At 44.9% G+C, this 18505-nt stretch overlaps 2 protein-coding genes across 2 annotated transcripts; both read left to right on the top strand.

Moving 5' to 3' along the window:
• The first annotated feature begins 1285 nt into the window (after positions 1-1285).
• LOC123087662 (zinc finger MYND domain-containing protein 15) lies at positions 1286-8471 on the top strand. The gene is made up of 12 exons (XM_044509709.1): positions 1286-1606; positions 2231-2341; positions 3144-3257; positions 3507-3625; positions 4467-4513; positions 4597-4697; positions 5493-5580; positions 6126-6234; positions 7365-7521; positions 7639-7710; positions 8039-8152; positions 8254-8471. Exons 2-12 carry the CDS (start codon positions 2237-2239, stop codon positions 8344-8346), a joined length of 1119 nt encoding a protein of 372 aa, XP_044365644.1. The 5' UTR covers positions 1286-1606; positions 2231-2236; the 3' UTR covers positions 8347-8471.
• Positions 8472-9134: 663 nt separating this feature from the next.
• Positions 9135-13936, top strand: LOC123084102 (probable thiocyanate methyltransferase 2). The gene is made up of 10 exons (XM_044505880.1): positions 9135-9506; positions 10005-10137; positions 10218-10363; positions 10476-10562; positions 11085-11087; positions 11191-11291; positions 11402-11501; positions 12976-13022; positions 13169-13247; positions 13895-13936. The coding sequence occupies exons 1-10, from the start codon at positions 9135-9137 to the stop codon at positions 13934-13936; spliced, it is 1110 nt and encodes a 369-aa protein (XP_044361815.1).
• The last annotated feature ends 4569 nt before the right edge of the window (positions 13937-18505 follow it).

The raw sequence follows: 18505 nt of genomic DNA, 5'->3' as shown, positions 1-18505 counted from the left end.
TTTCGATCATTGTTGCTTTTGTGCTAGCCTTCTTAAGGCAATCTTGTTTAACTCATGTCTGTACTCAGATATTGTTGCTTCCGCTAACTCTTATGTATTCGAGCCCTCAAGGCCCCTGGCTTGTAATATTAAGCTTGTATTATTTTAATTTGTGTCTAGAGTTGTGTTGTGATATCTTCTCGTGAGTCCTTGATCTTGATCGTACACATTTGCGTGTATGATTAGTGTACGATTAAATCGAGGGCGTCACAAGAGAATAGCATCAGGGAAGGGTAGGAAAGAAGAGCGGAACCCTGGCGTCGGCACTCCCCTCTCCTCACGGGATTCAAGTGGTCGCCGAGGGAGAAGGGAAGGGGCAGAGGGGTTTCTAAGTCATACCGCCGTTGTCGAGGTAGCCACCACCGTCATCATCGTCGTCGATCACCATGGCCCGGCGGCTAGGTTATCTAGCGCGAGGAATGAGGGAGGGAGGGTGGATTTGACCGCTGCCTGAGCTGCCGCGGCCACAGAGAGAAGGGGAGGGGTTGCCGCGGCCATGGAGGCCCGCCTCCAACTACAAGGACTTCGCGCTGCCATGCCGGATCCCTCCGCCTCCCGCGCCCGTCTGCCATCACCTGGCTCCGGTGAGCATGCCTGGGTCGCCGCACCGCCCTCTTTTCTCCCATCTTCTCTTCCTCACCACCCTGTCTCTTTTCTGCTATGGATCCGCCCGGGAAGCCGCGGTCCGGCCTTCCTCGTCGTCACCGGCGACCCCTGCCTCGCCGCCCGCCACCGGATCCGCCTCCCCAGCCCTTGCCGTGCACAGATCCGCCCCCTGCAAGCTCCAGCTGCCTCGCCCCCAGCCGCTCGAGCCACCGCGTTGACGTAAAAAAGACCGCGGGTTGAATATACCAAACTACAGGGTCCTTTTTATAAAGTGAAACGTTTTCCCAAATTAGCCACTTAAAACGGGACTGCGGGTTGAATAAGCAAAATTATAGTGACTTTTTTGCAAAACTGATGGCGACGTACGACCAGAAGCAATAGCTGGTTTATTAGTAGGTAAAGATAAAGATAAATGTGATTTCATGATGAAACTTTGCAAGCTCTTAGAATTTGTCAAAGTTTACCATAAAAAAATTCAGATTTTTTTGAACATTTTAAAAATATTTTTCGAATTTAAGCTCGGGTGCAAAAACTTCACGTCTCCTATTGTTGGTGTTTTTCTGTAGATTCATCCTGATCTGTCCGTTGACTCTCGATCGGACGGTTTAGAGAGGGGGCATGTCACTGTCACTGTCTCAGCCTGAACAGGCCAGCCGCAAACCGAGCGACAGCGAGGCAGAGAAAACTAGGGATCCGCCGCCGCCGCCGCCGCCCGCCACCCGTCCGTGTGTCGCCGCTCTACCCCCGGTCCACCCGTTCGACCGTCGCCGCCCACTCCGCCCGCCGTCGGTGCCCTCCGAGCTCCTCCCCTCCGGTCATCGCCCGCCGGCCGGCCGTGCCCAAAAGCGCCTCACATAATCACTGGTCAGCGCGTGGTCTTCCTCCACCTCCACCTGACAGCCCGCCGTCTTCTTCCCCAAGATCGACGAGACCTCCCTCCGTGCCGTCAAGCTTCAGCCCCGTAAGACATTTCCCTCTCTCCATCCTCCCCTACTTCCCCGTGTCTTCTTGGATGCTGGGCTTGCATAGTTCTGAAGAGTGGTGCGTAAGGCCCAGGCTTATTAGCTAAATTCTTGATGCAAACCAGAAATTTTACTTCACAAACAGCATAGCAGGTTAAAGCTACATACATTATTTTCTCAAATAAAATAGTTGGCTTTTCTTCCACTGGAACAAACTAGACAGAAATTTGTAACATGGTTGGGGTTGGTAGGATGTCAGCTGGGTTGAGGATTAGTAATTTCGTATGCATAGTTGTCAGGGTGCAGATTTTGTTTTCTAGCAATAGTGTAGTGCTGAACGCAGTTTGCAGCTTTAATAGTCCATCAGTCACCTGCGCCGACAGTACAGGGTGCAGGGTGCTTAAATCACCACTTCATAGACAAAATCTAACTTGTTCAGTTCACAACTTCACATGGTAATTAGCATTGAGCAACCGGCAATATTAAATAAACAGATGAGACACCAGCCAGCAGCCACTACCACTACTAGCACATGGGAAAAAATTGCAGTGCTCTGCACAGATTTTTGTGGGCTGGAGCCGTCTTTGTCACCCCTCAAAGAGTTCACTTTCCTTTCTTGTCAGACGACAATGGAGTGTGCGGCAAGGGGGATAGTGGAGGAGCCATGCGCCAGCGGCGCCCACCGGCGGTGCGGCAGCTGCGGGGCAGTGGCCTACTGCTCGAAAGGCCACCAGGTAGCACCTATTCCTTTATCTTTTCTTCCGTTACAATTTATTTAGTTCTTGAAATTTTGGGGGGAGGGTTGCAAATTTGAGTGCGTGCTCTAGCTCCAAGAATGACTGGCATGTCAGTAGCACTCTGAATAGAGAAATATGGCTAAGGAATGGGCGCATTTGGACTCGTGTATACCATGAGCTTTGTAAGCATTGAGGTTTTTGTGCTTCTAGATTGATTTTTCTTTGGGGGTTTTTGATTGAGGAATGTACTACAAATTAGTTGGATCATGCAACCTTTCGGTGAAAATATTGCTAGAAAAGGGTTCACTTGATTCTTGAAGGCTCACGGGTACATTAGGATTGAGTTACATCGTTGTAAATTTGTGATGGTCGTTGTTTTAAATAAGCCATAAACACAACGTGGGAATCATCAGGCATCAGGAGATATCAAACTGCAGACAAGTTTTTTGTTCACTTTGCATTTTGAAAGGAGTATTTCTCCTATATTCGCTTAAGCTTGAGCCTTTCAGGATGGTTGGGGTGTTTGATAGACTTCATGTTAAGAAGGGTTGATAGGCTATGCATCATGCAGTAGGAATGGATGACTATTTGATAACCATCAACAGCAGTTTGATTCTTTGATAGAGGTAGCAGAATTATACTACTAGGAAACACGACTTTAGGAGCCATGTAGCACTATCGACAGGGTCAGTGGAGTTTATAGCCATGTACTCGGAAATAAATTCTTCTATAATTGTATCACCTATCATTCTCCTTTTACATATATTTTTCATGCATTAATTTGGCAATCCCTTTTCAGTTCATACATTGGAAAGTTCATAAAGAAGAATGTGCAAGGCTTGCAACACAAATGAGTCGCATTGATATGCTCAGCCAATTTCCGTTCACATTCTCCGTCGAACCTCTTGCTCTGGTACTTCTTGTCTTTCCAAAATAGTGATATTCTGTTTCTCCGTAATTTTTCATTTTCTTCTTGTGCCTGAATTTTGTTTTATGGTTCTACCTTAGATTCTTGAAATGATTTGGTACCAATTGCCTTCATTCATGTTCTGCACTTAACTCACTTGGTCTTCTAAGTTACCTTTTTATGCAAATTAAAGAGCCTGTGTTTCCTCATTGCTTTGTGATGTCTTGTTTTCTCACACACATTTACTAATTTTAGAATCATACAAACCGAAGTATGAGGTGCTTATTTTTGGAGTCAATGAAAGTTCACCTGAAAGGACTCTGGAAATCAGAATGCATGTGTGGCCCAGATATTGCTTCTGTCAAGGACCTGAGGTTTGTAAAAGAAAATAGCATAATGACGTACTAGTCTTTTCAAGAAAACTCAATGAGCATTGTGTCTCGTTGTATTGATGATTAGAAAACTGTACATGCCTTAGACAAGGTCAGCCGAACAACTGAAAGAAAGAGCAAAATGAACACACTAAGAAATACTCATTGTGCCGGCGGCAGAAGAGCAGCCCTGGAATGATCTTGTCAATTAAGCATAATAATGAACTCTATTGTTTGTTGAGGAGGCACTCTTAGCCATCCATTTTGATATTCTATATGATATCATGTTATCAATGTATGATCTTCCATGTCTTGGGAACACTATTAGTTAAGTCTAAAGATCTTGTGGCTATCTTTTTGGGAACTCACTTCTCTTATTAAGCTATTATGGTCGGAGCAGGAGGGAATTCCTGTGATCTATATACTTATTTTGAATGTTTGAATTGATACAGTTTGACTGGCTGATGGTAGTGATTTTGCTGCTAATTTTGTTTGTAAGTTGTTTATAGAGTCTTGTGTTCATCTTCATATTTTTCGCTTAACTTCATATAGGGCATCAAATGAATTTTGTAATGGTCTATGAGGATGCGGGTAAATTTTTTTTTTGTATAATGATGAATTGCTTTTGTATCTCAACTTTTTATGTAGTCATTTCTATCACTTTTTTCATCCTATAGATCAAACTTGAATAATTTCGAGTCTTCACCATTTTCATGTGGGTATAAATGTCTCAGTGGCTAATTATTTATTAAACAAACTATTTACATGGCTTCAAATTGTTATTTCTATATTCCATCGTTACTGTCTGGTAATTTGACTTTGTATTGTTCTGCATAATGTACAGCATAACAACTGAATGGAACATGGAACGCTCACTTTGCCCATGTACAGGTACATCTCTGGATTTGGTGAGGTTGCTGGAAATATGTTTATTTCACTGTAATTAAAAATATCACATTTTTTGTGATCCATAGAGCCTGAAAATCCTGTGCCCGCACCCCTGGCAAGCTGGGAAGACTACTTTCAGTGGAGATCCCTTCCTTTACATTCACCTGTGGCAGTTTTACTTCACTGGGTATGTGCAATATAATATCTTATGATATATACTTCCTCCGACCCAAAATAAGTGACGTGGTTTTAGTTCAAATTATTTTTGTATGGAGGGAGTATTAGTTTTCAGAAGTGGTACTCTCTATATATCCTGTTACTCATTATGTCATCTGGTGGGTTTGATTTTGTTAATAAGAACACATGGGGGATGGGGTATTCTGTTTGAACATATTAGGAGGGCAAAATAAAGGTCCAAACTAAGGAGAGACAACTCCTTAACAAACAAAGAAATATACACAAAAACACATCCACTGCCTAAAACAAGTACTATTCTGAGTGCTGTTTGTGGGTTTAAACCATTTACCCTAAATGTGCTAGAATTGATGATTGCATGGGTGAACAAGTATGTGTGTGCAGAAACAAAATAAGGCGTACCAAATTCTCATGTGAATGGAGCGATAATTTCAGAATTTGTGTTGGTCGGTGCATTGTTAATACAATTGTTGTATATAGGATATGTGCGGAAGGTTTTATTTACATTGAGATAATCCATCTTGATGTCATCATATAGCATGAAACTTGGAAAGTCTTGGATAGTATCAATTTCATTAATTATAAGTGGTCTGATACTGAGCAATGTTAATTGCGAAGTGAGTAAAGGGAGGAATTGAAGTTAAGGGGGGCAATGCTTATTTTATATAGCATTTTCAGACAGGGAGATGCTGCTGTTTTAGTATAGTGTACAGTTGCGGTCCCATTTTGTCTTACTGCGCAATCTCATTATGGGCCAGTGTTCACCGCACTTGCTTCATTTTTGCAGCCACTTACTCTATATCATTGCCTTCAACTATCTCGCGTCCGAACCTCAAGATATGATGGCCATGACACTCTGCACATTCACTATTTAGGTAAAATCTGTTATGTTCAGCTCTCTTCCATGTAGAGTGCTTGCATGCATCTGTGTAAGTCCGGTTGTTCCATGGTAGCCAGCTGCTTCAGTGGTTCCTGCTAGCGTCATTCTTTATTGGGCCAAGCTGGTTTAAAATGCCTTTGAGGTTCACTGTATGCTAGGGCTAGTTGTGGATGATTGCATTTTTGCAAAGTCTTGAAGTGTTGGTAAACTTCTTAATGCCTGCTGAAATTTATTTCAGAAAGTATAAGCGTCTCTTGGTATTATCATTTGTTTCATTGACTACCTCCATCCCACATTGTATTGGTTGTACAGGATTATCACTAAATATTTGGGCACAAATACGTGCCATTAAGTAGTAAGCAATATTGTACTTAAATAGTTTTAATTAAGAATCAAGTTTTAATTATGTGATGGTTCCAGTTTACCACAACTCGCCATAGGAGAAATATCTTTCTTCAAGTACTCTATAGCTCTTTCAACCAGATAACAGGCACTGATGTTTTGCTTTCTTCATGCACATTATCTACCACATATCTGAAGGACCTGAGAAAGAGCTGCTTCAGCTTGCGGTGTTTGCAGAACTACGTGCACTATTTCCAGGTGTCCACCTTCGCATTGAACTTGTGGGGCCAGCAGTTCCAAGATCCAGGTTAGCCACCGAAGCTGATTTTTGATTTTAATGTTTGATATTTCCTTGTGTTTGCCTGACAACTTCATATATATACTTACTTTTTTCCCCATCATTATTTTTATCGTTCCATTTTTTATTAGAGCTAAATAGAAATCTGCTCCAGTTAGTCATCTTAAATAGAAAAGGTTGAACATTAATCTAGACTCTGGAAATAATTTAGGGGGTGTCATGTTCAGAATTCTTGTTTATGTCGCATTAATTTTGATCGCATTATTCATTTGTGCAAACTTGATTCAGTTCTGATTTTTTCCATAGTCAGAGGATCTAACTGTCTTGCTTGTGTGCAAGCCAACCTCGAAATCTATTCATGGCTGTATGGGAGAACAATCTTTCACCTTTAGATTTAACCATTTAGACATATGTCGAATGAATGCAATATTGACTAATACAATCAAATAGTATGATGACGTCCATAGAAGATGGTGTTGCATGTTTTAACTTACAGCAGAAGATGAGGCATTAAATTGCTTTAAGATCAGTAAGGTTGAGGTAGAGAACCAACTAGATAAGAAAATCAAATGCCTAAGGTCGAATAGAGGAGGAGAATACATCTCACGTGTGTTCTCTGAATTCTGTTTGGCCAAGTTAAGTGTGCCAGCATGTGGATGGCAAAAACTAGGACCTAAAATGGGTGCCATGTGATAAGGATTCTGGGCAGTGCTGTGCTCCACACAACTACTCAGGTCTCCGATTGTTGTCGCCTCTCCTTTGCATGTGCCCGATTGCCGCGACCTCTCCTCTGTCTATGTACAAAAGCATGTCCGACTCCATCTGTTGCATTGCAAGTACATGTTGTGATTTGTTATTTCATGTGTGATCAAATTCCCGGTTGACTCATATCGAGTTTAGTCTATCCAAGTTTTAAATCGACGATACACGCAGTACTAGCCTTCATATATTTGATAGTGGTAGAAATCTTGTAGACCTAACATTGATGTTCAGTATGTTGCCTGTTTTTGGAATTATTTTAGTGGTAGGCCTTATTTTCAACAGGTATTACATATACAGTTATTTCCAAATACTGAGTAGGATAATTGGTTTGGAGTTCCTGCTCTTTTTTGTGATTTTGATATGATGGCTGCTTACAGGGATGGTGAAGTTGTAAATATTTCCAGCTATCCAAATTGTTCCGGTGAGAGTTGCCATTGTAGATCTTCTATTGCCTCTGAGAACTTGAATTGCAGTGCAGTGACACTGAGAATATGGAAAGGACTCTATCATGAGAGATATGGTGATATAGTAAAGGTTCTCTCAACAGTAACTCTTGACTTATTTAAAAATGTGAAGTTCCCTGTCAGCTTCACAGTCAAGTATTTTCATGTATGGCTGACTTCCCCCTACTAATAATTTGTTTCTTGGTAGGATTCAAATCCTCATCTTATACTTGCCCCAAATGCGGGTGTAGCTGCTTATCCTAGTTGGATGCCAACTATTGTAAGTATTGAATGCATAATAAACAAGTTATTTTCGTGCTGTAGCATGCATTTATGACTTCAACTGTTTGATCCTCTGCCGGTGTATCCTCCCTCCTTTTGTCAATTAAGTTATAACTTTAATTTTTTGAGTAAAAATGCATGCAGTCAATTAATATCTCTTGTTTCTGTAATACAAGCTATCTTCATCAGCTACATGAGTCATGGAAGCATGTTTTGGCATTTCATAGTAATTGCACATTTACACTGCCTCAGCTATATTTTTAAGAGCCTTTTTTTATTTAAAACAGTTGGTGCTAATTATCATTTGTATTCTATTTCGTTTCAAGGAAATGATTAGGGGGATTGGAGTTCCTGCAATCTTTACGGACTTTTGCGAAGAAGCTGCTCATCTGGCTTCTTGCTGCATAAGCTCCATAACTGGTCAACCCCTGGGACTCCCTGTATGTCTTGTATATGCTCTGTCTTTTGTTATCTCTTTTGTTGTTGAATTATGGAGCGTCAATCAAACTAACACCTTCATCATCTGTCATTTCTCATCCAGATACAGGTAAATCCTTTCAGGCAGCCAATTGAGGAGAACAATAGTGCGCTATACATACCATGCTACTCGAATGGTTTTGTTTTTGGAATGTAAATAGCCATTTTAGCCCCCTTTTTATCACCAGAAAATATTCAGAGGTTCAGTCGTGGAGGTATGATAATGTAACTTCTCCTAATAAATATAGAGAAAGATGCTATGAAATATGTTTACATGGATGATATTGCCCTTGGTTGTAAACGGTATGTACTCCCTCCGTTCCTAAATATTTGTCTTTTTAGAGATTTCAACAAGTGTGACTACATACAGAGCAAGATGAGTGAATCTACACTCTAAAATATGTCTATATACATCCGTATGTGGTAGTCCATTTGAAATCTCTAAAAAGACAAATATTTAGGAACATAGGGAGTATGTGTTAAAAAACATGTGCTTTTAAGGTGAACTCATGAAATCATTATTTCAGAGCTAACTGTTCGTATGAAAGTTGATGTGTTGCCCTGTTGGCGCAGTTGCACAATTTGCTTATTGCAAAATCTGCCCCATGGTGGACCTAGATAGTTATTTGCCTTTTATCTAGCTAACGAAAAACAAGTGTTCATATCTCTAGGGAAAGGGAGGGAATTTTAAGGTATAATCCCCCGTCCCTACATATAAATCTTTTTAGAGATTTCAATATGAACTACATATATACGAAACAAAGTGAGTGAATCTACATTCTAAAATATGTCTATATACATCCGTATGCATTCCATATTAAAATCTCTAAAAAGATCTATATCTAGGCATATTAAAATCTCTAAAAAGATCTATATCTAGGAACGGAGGGAGTATATCACATGATATATCAAAACCTTTAAAATGGCACGCAGGAGTAGCTGGGCATGGCCGCCTACACCGGCGCTATAATTTACACTGCATGCAGGAAGACTTTTACATGTGATAATGGCTTGGAGGCAGAGCTCTTGGCGTGCAGAGAAGGCGTCGAGCTCGCGCTGCACAGAACCCAACTCCCCTTCGTTGTTGTTGAGCTGGACTGTGCAGAGGCGGTAATGATGACCAAGAGTCCCATGCAAAATCGCTTGAAGTATACGGCACTGGTACAGGACATCAAAGGAATGATCGCTGAGAGCATGAGGGAGATAGTGTCGGCTCACATTAGTCACTCACATAACAAGGTTGCTCATGGCCTTGCTGCCTACGGTAGATGTGCGCCTCGCATCGCGGTGTGGTTTGGGCCGGGGACAAATGAAATTGTATGTCTGTGTATGGTAGACTCTCCTCCTTAATAAATAAAATCCCCCTTCCCCTCGCAAAAAAAAAAAAAAACCCGCCCGAGGAGCGTTTGATTAGCTAGTTGGTGTGGTAATCGCTTACCAAGGCAAGGTCCGAGAGGATGATCAGCCACGCTCGGACTGAGACACGGCCTAGACACTGACGTGCATGCATACATATACATGTACACATGCAAATCCGCGGCGCAGCCCATGGTTTTCATACATGATATATATGTATATACGACGGTGCTCAAAGTACTCGAAACACGAAAGCTCGCCAGGAGCCAACGTGGGTTCAGCGTCATTAATCATTAATCATTCTACACTTGGTACTAATTGATTCGCCAATCATGGATCTCGAGATGATTAGCATCTCATTACTACAATATATAGTAAGAAGTACATATAGTACGGAGTAGCAGTTAAATTAGTGAGGGCCAGCAGTACGTTTTTGAGTATATATAGTTGCAACTGAAGGGGTGGGGGTCGGCAATTCACAGGCAACAGCAACCATATCAGTCGGCGTACTCCATGGCCACAGTCCTACTCGACGGCTCCAACCCGGCGGTGGTTCGCGTGCGGCAGCTCATCGACGGCACCGAATCTTCAGGTACGTACTACGTGCATGGGGGCACTGATGGATATATCTGTATGGTATGATCACATGCGTGCGTGCGTGCGTGCGTGCAGATGGGTGGACCAGGTGCTGGGAAGAAGGCCTGACGCCGTGGGACCTCGGCGAGCCCACCCCGGCCGTCGTCGAGCTCGTCAAGTCCGGCACCCTCCCCGGCGGCGGCGGCACCACCGCCACCGTCCTCGTCCCGGGATGCGGCGGGGTACGTACGTCTGCTCGTGCATGGATGGACCCCGGTCGCATGAGCATCATCTTCTTTGCTCTCCGTGGCCTGAAACTAGAGCTATCATAACTAACCTGCACAAAAAATGCAGGGGTACGACGCGGTAGCTCTGTCCGGCGCCGGACGCTTTGTCGTCGGCCTCGACGTCTGCGACGCCGCCATCCAAAAGGCCAGACAGGTGGATCACGCATTTCCGAGTAAAAATGGACAAATCTGACTTTTTTGAAACTTTAACACAAAATGAACCCAATTCAAAACAAATTCACGAAATGGCCCACTTTTACATGACGTCTGGGGTTGGAGCGTTTCATGCCCTGGCTTACCTCCGGGCGTCATGCAAATAGGCCATTTTGTGAAAATAAACAAATTAGATTGGGTTTATTTTGTGTTAAAGTTTCAGAAAATGGCCAGATTTATTCATCTTCGCCACTTATGATAGTATGATACTTCTTCCGTTCCATAATTTAGTGCATATAAATTTTTTAAAAAAGTCAAACCTTACAACCTTTGATAAAGTTTGTGGAGAAAAACATTTACATCTAGAATGCCAATCCTATATCATTAGAAGCATCATAATATGTAGTTTCATATTTTATATATTTGGTATTGTAGATATAAATAGTTTTCTCTACAAATTTTGTCAAAGTTTGTAAAAATTGACTTTTCAGAAAATCTATATGCACTATATTATGGAACGAAGAGAGTATGATATATGAGAAGTTGTGATTCAGCCACTGTGTGTATCGCTACTTGTGATATATTACAACATTAATTAATAACACCATAACTTGCACGGATGATTTCAGTGGTCGTCGATATCGCCGGACGGGAACTTCATCGCCTTCGTCAACGCCGATTTCTTCACCTGGGAGCCACCCAAGCCATTCCATCTCATCTTCGACTACACGTACGTATGCTAATTAACCAAGTTCGAGCAAGTCTGTGAACTATATATGTAGTTACCTCCCTATATACTTATATGACGATGATGTGTTGCTCGTTTAATTGCGTGTTCAGATTCTTCTGTGCTATTGATCCATCCTTGAGATCAGCATGGGCAAGGAGAATGTACGACCTACTCCGACCAGATGGAGAACTCATCACCCTCATGTACCTGGTAACTATGCTAATTAACCACGTTGCAGGAATATTTTGCAACATGTTCCATTGTGATTCGTTGTATGAAACATGAATATTTGAAGCAATAATATAAAAACCTAAAACTGAAAATACATATAATTTATTATGTTTGATTACTATATAGTGGTAAAATGTCTACTAAATATATATAGCATAATAGAATGAAAATTCTCATGTATGTTTCCTTGTTGAGACGGGTCCTTTTTTTTTCATGCATGTCATGATGAAGTGACTTGGTTGCATGTTGAGAGACATATGATAGTGGGGATGGGCCTTTTCTCATGCATGTAGTCCCATGATGTGGCATGTTTGCATGTTGAGAGAAATAGTTAGTGGGGCTAGCTACTTAGATATAGAAGATTCTACTAAAGTAGTACACTGCACAATGTTATTAAGGAGATTTTGATCGGTTAAGACAAGGGCTTCATAGAAAAATACAGTACTACCACTTCTATACATTGTTTATGTGAGAGTTACAAATATAATTCTTTTTTATGAGATATAATACTATGAATACAATATTCTATTTGACATAACATGCATATACTAAAAATCGTTGGTCAACCTTTGTCTTAATCAATCAAAATACACCTTAAATTTGCTTTAAAAAAATACACCTAGTAGTTTATCATAAGGGGGTGGATATATACATGTGTCTTTGATCGTCACCTTTTATATGTATATGTTAATTAGTACAAAGGTATTAAAAACAATGCTCTAAAAGAGAGGATTTCGGCTTCGGGCTCCATGGAGCCCAAAATTTTCAAAATTTTCAAAAATTCAAAAGTTATTTTTTATGTTTTAGAAAAATCTGAAAATAAATAAAAGTACTTATAGATGCATAATATATGTGTGTAAAATTTCATTTTTAAATACGTTTTGATGTGAGCTATACAAAAGAAAAATCATGCACTTCTATAGTGAATATTATATGTGTTAAAGATACATGGTTTTGTTATTTTTGTGTAGCTCTCATAAAAATTTATTTTGATATTTTCTTTAACAACTACCATACAAGCTATTTGCTTAATACATGCTAGTAAGTAGGCCGGTGGTGGAGTATTTATTTTGGTCTTTTTTTTGGTCTGTCTGTATTTCGGTTTCAGAATGGCGTGAATCCATCTATCCACCATTATGAAACTTTATAGACAAGTAGTATAAATCTATGTGTATGTGTATAATTGTTTTTCAGCATTTTCTAAATCATAAAAAAATAGATTTATGAAATTTTCAAAATCTGAGCACCATGGAGCCCGGGAGCCAAACACATTTCTAATTTTAAAAGTACTTCAGATAAAAAATTTAATGGTGTTATTTTCTTAAAATACGTAGATATACTAATATTTTTTTTTTGAAAACTTCGATTGGATGCTTTGTAGAGAATCCAACAGAGCTGTATATGTGATCAGTTAATATGTTTATGGGCTCATGACTTCATGCATGCATGCCAGGTTGAAGGCCAGGAGTCCGGGCCACCATTCAACGCCACTGTGCTCGAGTAATGCATGCATGCATAAGTATTACTATTTTTTTGATTGGTTATTTGTTTCCTCAACATGATGTCGTTTGTTTCACTGATTTATTATTTCTATATTCACTATTTGATTTATTTTATATGGCAAACATGTTCACTATTTTATGCAGCTATGAGGAGGTGCTGAATCCCTTGGGTTTCGTCATTGTCTCCATTGAAGACAATGGAGTGGCCGTTGAAGCAAGAAAGGTACACGTACTTTCATCGCCACTACCACTACTGACGGGCCAGAATCGGCCAGCTCTAACGAGTTTAATTAGATCATCACACATTTTATTCACTTTATCAATTTCTTTCAGCATACATTTATTCATGGTTTCAAAGCCAAGCAAGTACGTATAGTTTTGTAAAAGTGCACGACCAATCGACAAGCTAGTTTCAATTGACAATGTGGATTGGAATGGCAAATGTCATGAATTTACCCGCTTAAAATCTCATCCGTACAAATTGCGAATGACAGTATAGTTCCACCATTTTCATGAACATGTTTTCCACCTTTTATATCACTGACGTCAATTCTGTGCGGAACTTCACATGTGAGAACATACAATCATGTTTGTTAACATATTATTTGAGATTTTTTTTAGTTTTTATTGTTCATAAGAGTTGCGTGTAGACCCATGTTCACCATTGTATATTTGGATACAAGCTCGATGTGTAACCATTTAAAGTTATAATGGTTCTATCATACACACATACTTTTTAGTAAACGGATTAGCAATTACAATTTATACAAAACATATATGTTTTGGTATTTGCTTATTCACACACAGTATGTCTAGCTATCCAAATCACCAACTACAGGTAGCAATAATGTCTAATCCTCTTGTTTTTAGGGGATGGAGAAAATGGCAAGGTGGAAGAAGATGGCAAACTGAGCGAAAAAGGAGATTCTCATTACTCTTAATTTTCAATAAAATAGCAGTGGATGGGCATGACATGCAAAACATCAAGCTAAGCTGAGCCGGGTTACCACCGCTAATGTTTACTAGATACACTTGATCATACATGATCAATCCCTGCCCTCGCCATGATCGCGGATTCCCTGCCACCCGGAGCGAGCGCCCTTGGCTTGGAATGGGTGTTTTTGCATCTTGCGCATGCAGCCGCGCCCTTTTTCATTTCCCCGCCGTAGTCTTCTTAGGTCCACGTCGGCTGGACTCACGATACCCCCCTGTATTTCGTTGCTGTCTCGCAATCCGGTCTGTGCTGTAATCGAGTTTGCTTATGGAATCAATCTGCCTTCTCTATTTTATCCTGGAACGTTCGCGGCCTAGGCGACTGCGATAACTGCGAAGACGTTCTGTCGGAGCTAATCTCCGGTAACCCCTCTGTTGCGCTGATCCAAGAATCAAAGCTAGAATCTCTCTCCGTCCCTAAATTGCGTACCTTTCTTCCTCGGCCACTTAATCTCTCGGTTGAACTGACGGCCGTTGGGTCCGCCGGGGGTATTATCTCCGCGGTTAACTCTTTAAGAGCATCTCCAGCCGTTCGGCCCCCCAGGGCGCTAAAAAAGAGCAGTTTGGGGGTGAACCGGCACTAGTTCGGCCCCTGGGGTGACCTAGCTCCCAGTAACGCCCCCAGGCGCCGGCCCCAGGACGCAGAAAATTTGAACTTGGTCGTTCTCGCTCACAAAAGACGCCACAAGTCCGGCGATCACAAGTCACAGTTCGGGGATCGAATATGGTCAGGCGTACAAAAAATAGAGCGGCACAAGTTCGCTTGCGCAACGCATCACTCGACGGGGTCGGCGGAGTCGGCGTGTGCGGGCTTGGAGGTGTCGGAGCTGCTTCTGCGCTGGGCTGTGTCGGCGCGGCTTCGGTGCTGTTGGGCATCGTGGAGGCGTCATCACGCGGGCTTGGCGGCGGCGTTGGCGTCGGCGTCGTCGTCGAGGGAAGCTGGTTCAGGATGAGGCCGCGCTCCACCAAGTACCACGCCTTGTCCGCCTCGTCGGTGCTCTGGAGCATTCCTGCCCCGCCCAACAGGAAAGCCAGGTCGGTGTTTCTCTTCTTCGCGGCGACATTGGTCCGGAGTAGGTCGAGCTTGACGGCGCTGCTCGACATCAACGTCGACCACCACGCCTCGGTCTTCTCTTCACGAAGGACGGCCCGGGCCTGCGCGTCGGCGAGGGAGTGCTCGATGGACTCCTGCACTCGAGCGGTGGCCACGTCGGCGTGTTTCCCCTTCTTGGCACCTTTGTTGCCGTCCGGCCGCCCTTCCGATGCGCCAGGAGTCGGCACGTCCGGCTTGTAGGTCTCCTTGGCCTTGTCGAGGGTGCGCCGGACTTCCGCCCACTTCTCACACTTGTCAATGCGCTTGTAAACGTGGAGGTACTTGAATTCGGTGTCACTGTTGCTCTACCGGTACAGGGCTTGCGGAGGAACAAACAGTTGGCGGGCGTACACGGCGAAGAGAGGCGGGAAACCGGCGTGGCGTACCTGATCCTCAATGCTGGCGCCGCTCTCCGGGCGAGCCGCGACCTCCTCGACGACCCCATGCCATTTGTTGCACGCCCCTGGATACGCCCCCAATGGTTCGCCATCGCCTTCGAGCCGCGCTGCATGTAGACGCCTTTGAAGTAGGCTCGAACTCGGCTTTGATGCGCTCCCAGTACGTCTCGATGCTCTGGTTCATGCCGGTGGTCGGGTCGAGGCAGATGACTTTCCATGCTTCGGTGAGGCATTCCTCCTCCTTGGACGCCCACTTGATGCGTGGCTCGCCTGACCTCGCCGCCCGCTTCTTCTTCTTGTGCTTCTTCGCCGGAACAGTCGCAGGCTCCTCCTCCTCCTCCTCCTCGCCTCCTCCTCCAGCTCCTGCTCCTCCTCGCTGTAGACGTAGCCGAGCTCGTCGTCCATGCCGCCGCTGAGATCCACCGTCTTGTCCGGGGTGTCGAACCCGGGAGACGCGGCGGCTGCGGCCGAACCTGCGGCGATGATGTCGTCCATGTCGCCCTCGGTCTCGTCGGTGTCGCCGAGGTGCGAGAAGGGTAGCCCGCAATGACGGAGATGGGGCGTCGGGGAGGACGCGTAGGCGGGCGGCGAGTAGTTGTATGAAGGGTACTGCACGTCGGCGAAGGCGGGCGGGGGCGTGCGCTGGGTCGGGTGTCCATGGGGGAAGGTGACGTTTGGGTTGAACACACCGTGCGCGTCCCCGTCAGCGTAGCTCGGCGAGGGCGATCCCCATGGCTGCAGCGACGGAGAGCCGACGCTTTGCTGGCCCCAGGGAGCGTATTGGGCGTGGCTGCCGGGTGGATTCACCATCCCCGCGCGAGTCGCCTCGGCCTCGGCTTGGTCCGCCGAAGCGGCAGCCGCAGCCGCGCGCGCCGCGTTTTCATGGGCCTTCTTGGCGATGGCCCTGTTCCGCCGGTCGGCGGTGATAGCCTCCCATCGCTGAACTTCCGCCCTCCACTCGACGTTTGGCATGCCCGGTGGCTTGGACGGCGGCGCCTCGGCTTCCTCTGCTTCGTCTGGGCGACGGAGGCGGTCGTGGTTGCTGCCGCGCAGGGGACGACGTACTTCTTCGGTGGCATGGCGGCCGGCTGGGAGGCGAGCGGGAGGGAGATTGGCGGGAGGAAAAGAGAAAATGGGAGGGAAGTGGGGGGAAAGCGGGAAGAAACGACGGGAATAGGCGCTGGACTCGCCGACAGGGCAGACCCACGCACCCTTTTCGCTTGTGCCGGCGCCCCAGGCGCCCCCCAGGGAGCCGGGTTCTGCCTGGGTTCGCCGGCACCAGTTTCGGCCCGAGCCGGCGAAAAACGGGCTTCTGGGGGGGGGGGGGCGACTGGGCCGTTTTTTCGGCGACGGCGCGGCAAAAACTCCTGGGGAAGGTGTTGAGGCATATCTCTCTCGTTGTGGTTTTGGTGATTGATGATAACGTGTTTGCGGACTAATCGTGTGCTTTGAGCGTTTCAGAGATTCATCCTTGGCACGAGACGATTTCGTCCCCTCGGAGTGTCATTCAAGACGGTGTAGCTCTTTCGTTTCTCTTTCGGTGGTCTAGTTGCATAGAGGGCACCGTACTATTAAGAGGGGGTCCGCTGTGGTATTGCTTGGGTGGAATCAACACGTACACTTCCGCTTCTCACCCTCAGAGCTCTTCCGATTCGATGGAGAGATATTTTCTCTACTTGTGTGTCTTGTCTGGGTCCAACGGTAGTACCGTGCTACCTAGCAGTAGTGCCGCTGAGGGGTCACAAGCGGCAGTACCGCTCCGTAGCGGTAATACCGCCAGTGACTCCGTAGCTGTACTACCGCTGGCTTGCCTGGTTCCTACCGCCTTGACTCGAGGGCTCTTTCTCTCGTGTCGGGTTTTGCAGCACTAGTTGCGGCAGTAGAGGTGGTAGTACCGCTTCTCAATGGTAGTACCGCCCCTACCACCGCGGTAGTACCGCTCTGGGTCCAGGTCCCTGCTTCTCTCCTTTGCGCGACAGTACCGCTTGTTGGTACGGCAGTACCGCTGGCTCAGCGATAGTACCGCCCCCCAAGCGGTACTACCGCCCTCTGCCGGGCTGTTTAGTGGGGCAACGGTTGGATTGTTGCCCCCACTATAAAAGGGGGTCCCCTTCTTCCCCGTTGACCTACCTCTTCCCGCTCAAGCTCCATTAATGCTCCAAGCTCCATTTTCGCCTGATCTATCTCTCTAGCCAATCAAACTTATTGATTTGTTCGGGAGTGGTTGAGAAGGCCCCGATCTACACTTCCACCAAGAGATTTTTCGATTCCCCCACCTATCCCTAGCGGATCTTGTTACTCTTGGGTGTTTGAGCACCCTAGACGGTTGAGGTCACCACGGAGCCATAGTCCATTGTGGTGAAGCTTCGTGGTATTGTTTGGGAGCCTCCGATTAAGTTGTGGAGATTGCCCCAACCTTGTTTGTAAAGGTCTGGTCGCCGCCTTCAAGGGCACCAATAGTGGAATCACGGCATCTCGCATTGTGTGAGGGCGTGAGGAGAATACGGTGGCCCTAGTGGCTTCTTGGGGAGCATTGTGCCTCCACACCGCTCTAACGGAGACGTACTTCCCCTCAAAAGGAAGGAACTTCGGTAACACATCCTCGTCTTCACCAGATCCACTCTTGGTTATTTCTTACCTTTACTTGTGCAAGCTCTTTAGTGTTACTTCTCTTGCTTGTTTGTTTGTTTGTTTGTTGTTATTGCATCATATAGGTTGCTCACCTGGTTGCACATCTAGACAACCTACTTTGATGCAAAGTTTAATTTGGTAAAGAAAAGTTAAAAATTGTTAGTTGCCTATTCACCCCCCTCTAGTCAACCATATCGATCCTTTCAATTGGTATCAGAGCCTCGTCTCTTTATTAAGGACTTTACTGTCCGAAGAGTATGGTTGATACCGTAGACGGTGTGGAGGAACACTCCGGTGTGAATCCGATCTCGTCTATGGGTGATGGGGGAACCTCGGTCTCTCGTGAGGAGTTCAATGTGGCTTTGG

Source organism: Triticum aestivum, chromosome 4A, assembly GCF_018294505.1.
Source record: "Triticum aestivum cultivar Chinese Spring chromosome 4A, IWGSC CS RefSeq v2.1, whole genome shotgun sequence".
In the NCBI taxonomy this organism is placed as follows: domain Eukaryota; kingdom Viridiplantae; phylum Streptophyta; class Magnoliopsida; order Poales; family Poaceae; genus Triticum; species Triticum aestivum.
Note: the sequence above shows the minus strand (reverse complement) of the source record. Positions and strands in the feature narration are given on the sequence as shown.

Bases quoted from the DNA above. Each gene is read 5' to 3' on its own strand.
- LOC123087662 (XM_044509709.1), top strand. From the start codon at position 2,237: ATGGAGTGTGCGGCAAGGGGGATAGTGGAGGAGCCATGCGCCAGCGGC. The intron at 3,626-4,466 runs GTTTGTAAAAGA...CATAATGTACAG, and splicing joins GCTTCTGTCAAGGACCTGAG to CATAACAACTGAATGGAACA. The intron at 4,514-4,596 runs GTACATCTCTGG...TGTGATCCATAG, and splicing joins CTCACTTTGCCCATGTACAG to AGCCTGAAAATCCTGTGCCC.
- LOC123084102 (XM_044505880.1), top strand. From the start codon at position 9,135: ATGGCCGCCTACACCGGCGCTATAATTTACACTGCATGCAGGAAGACT. The intron at 10,364-10,475 runs GTACGTACGTCT...CAAAAAATGCAG, and splicing joins TCGTCCCGGGATGCGGCGGG to GGGTACGACGCGGTAGCTCT. The intron at 13,023-13,168 runs GTAATGCATGCA...TATTTTATGCAG, and splicing joins TTCAACGCCACTGTGCTCGA to CTATGAGGAGGTGCTGAATC.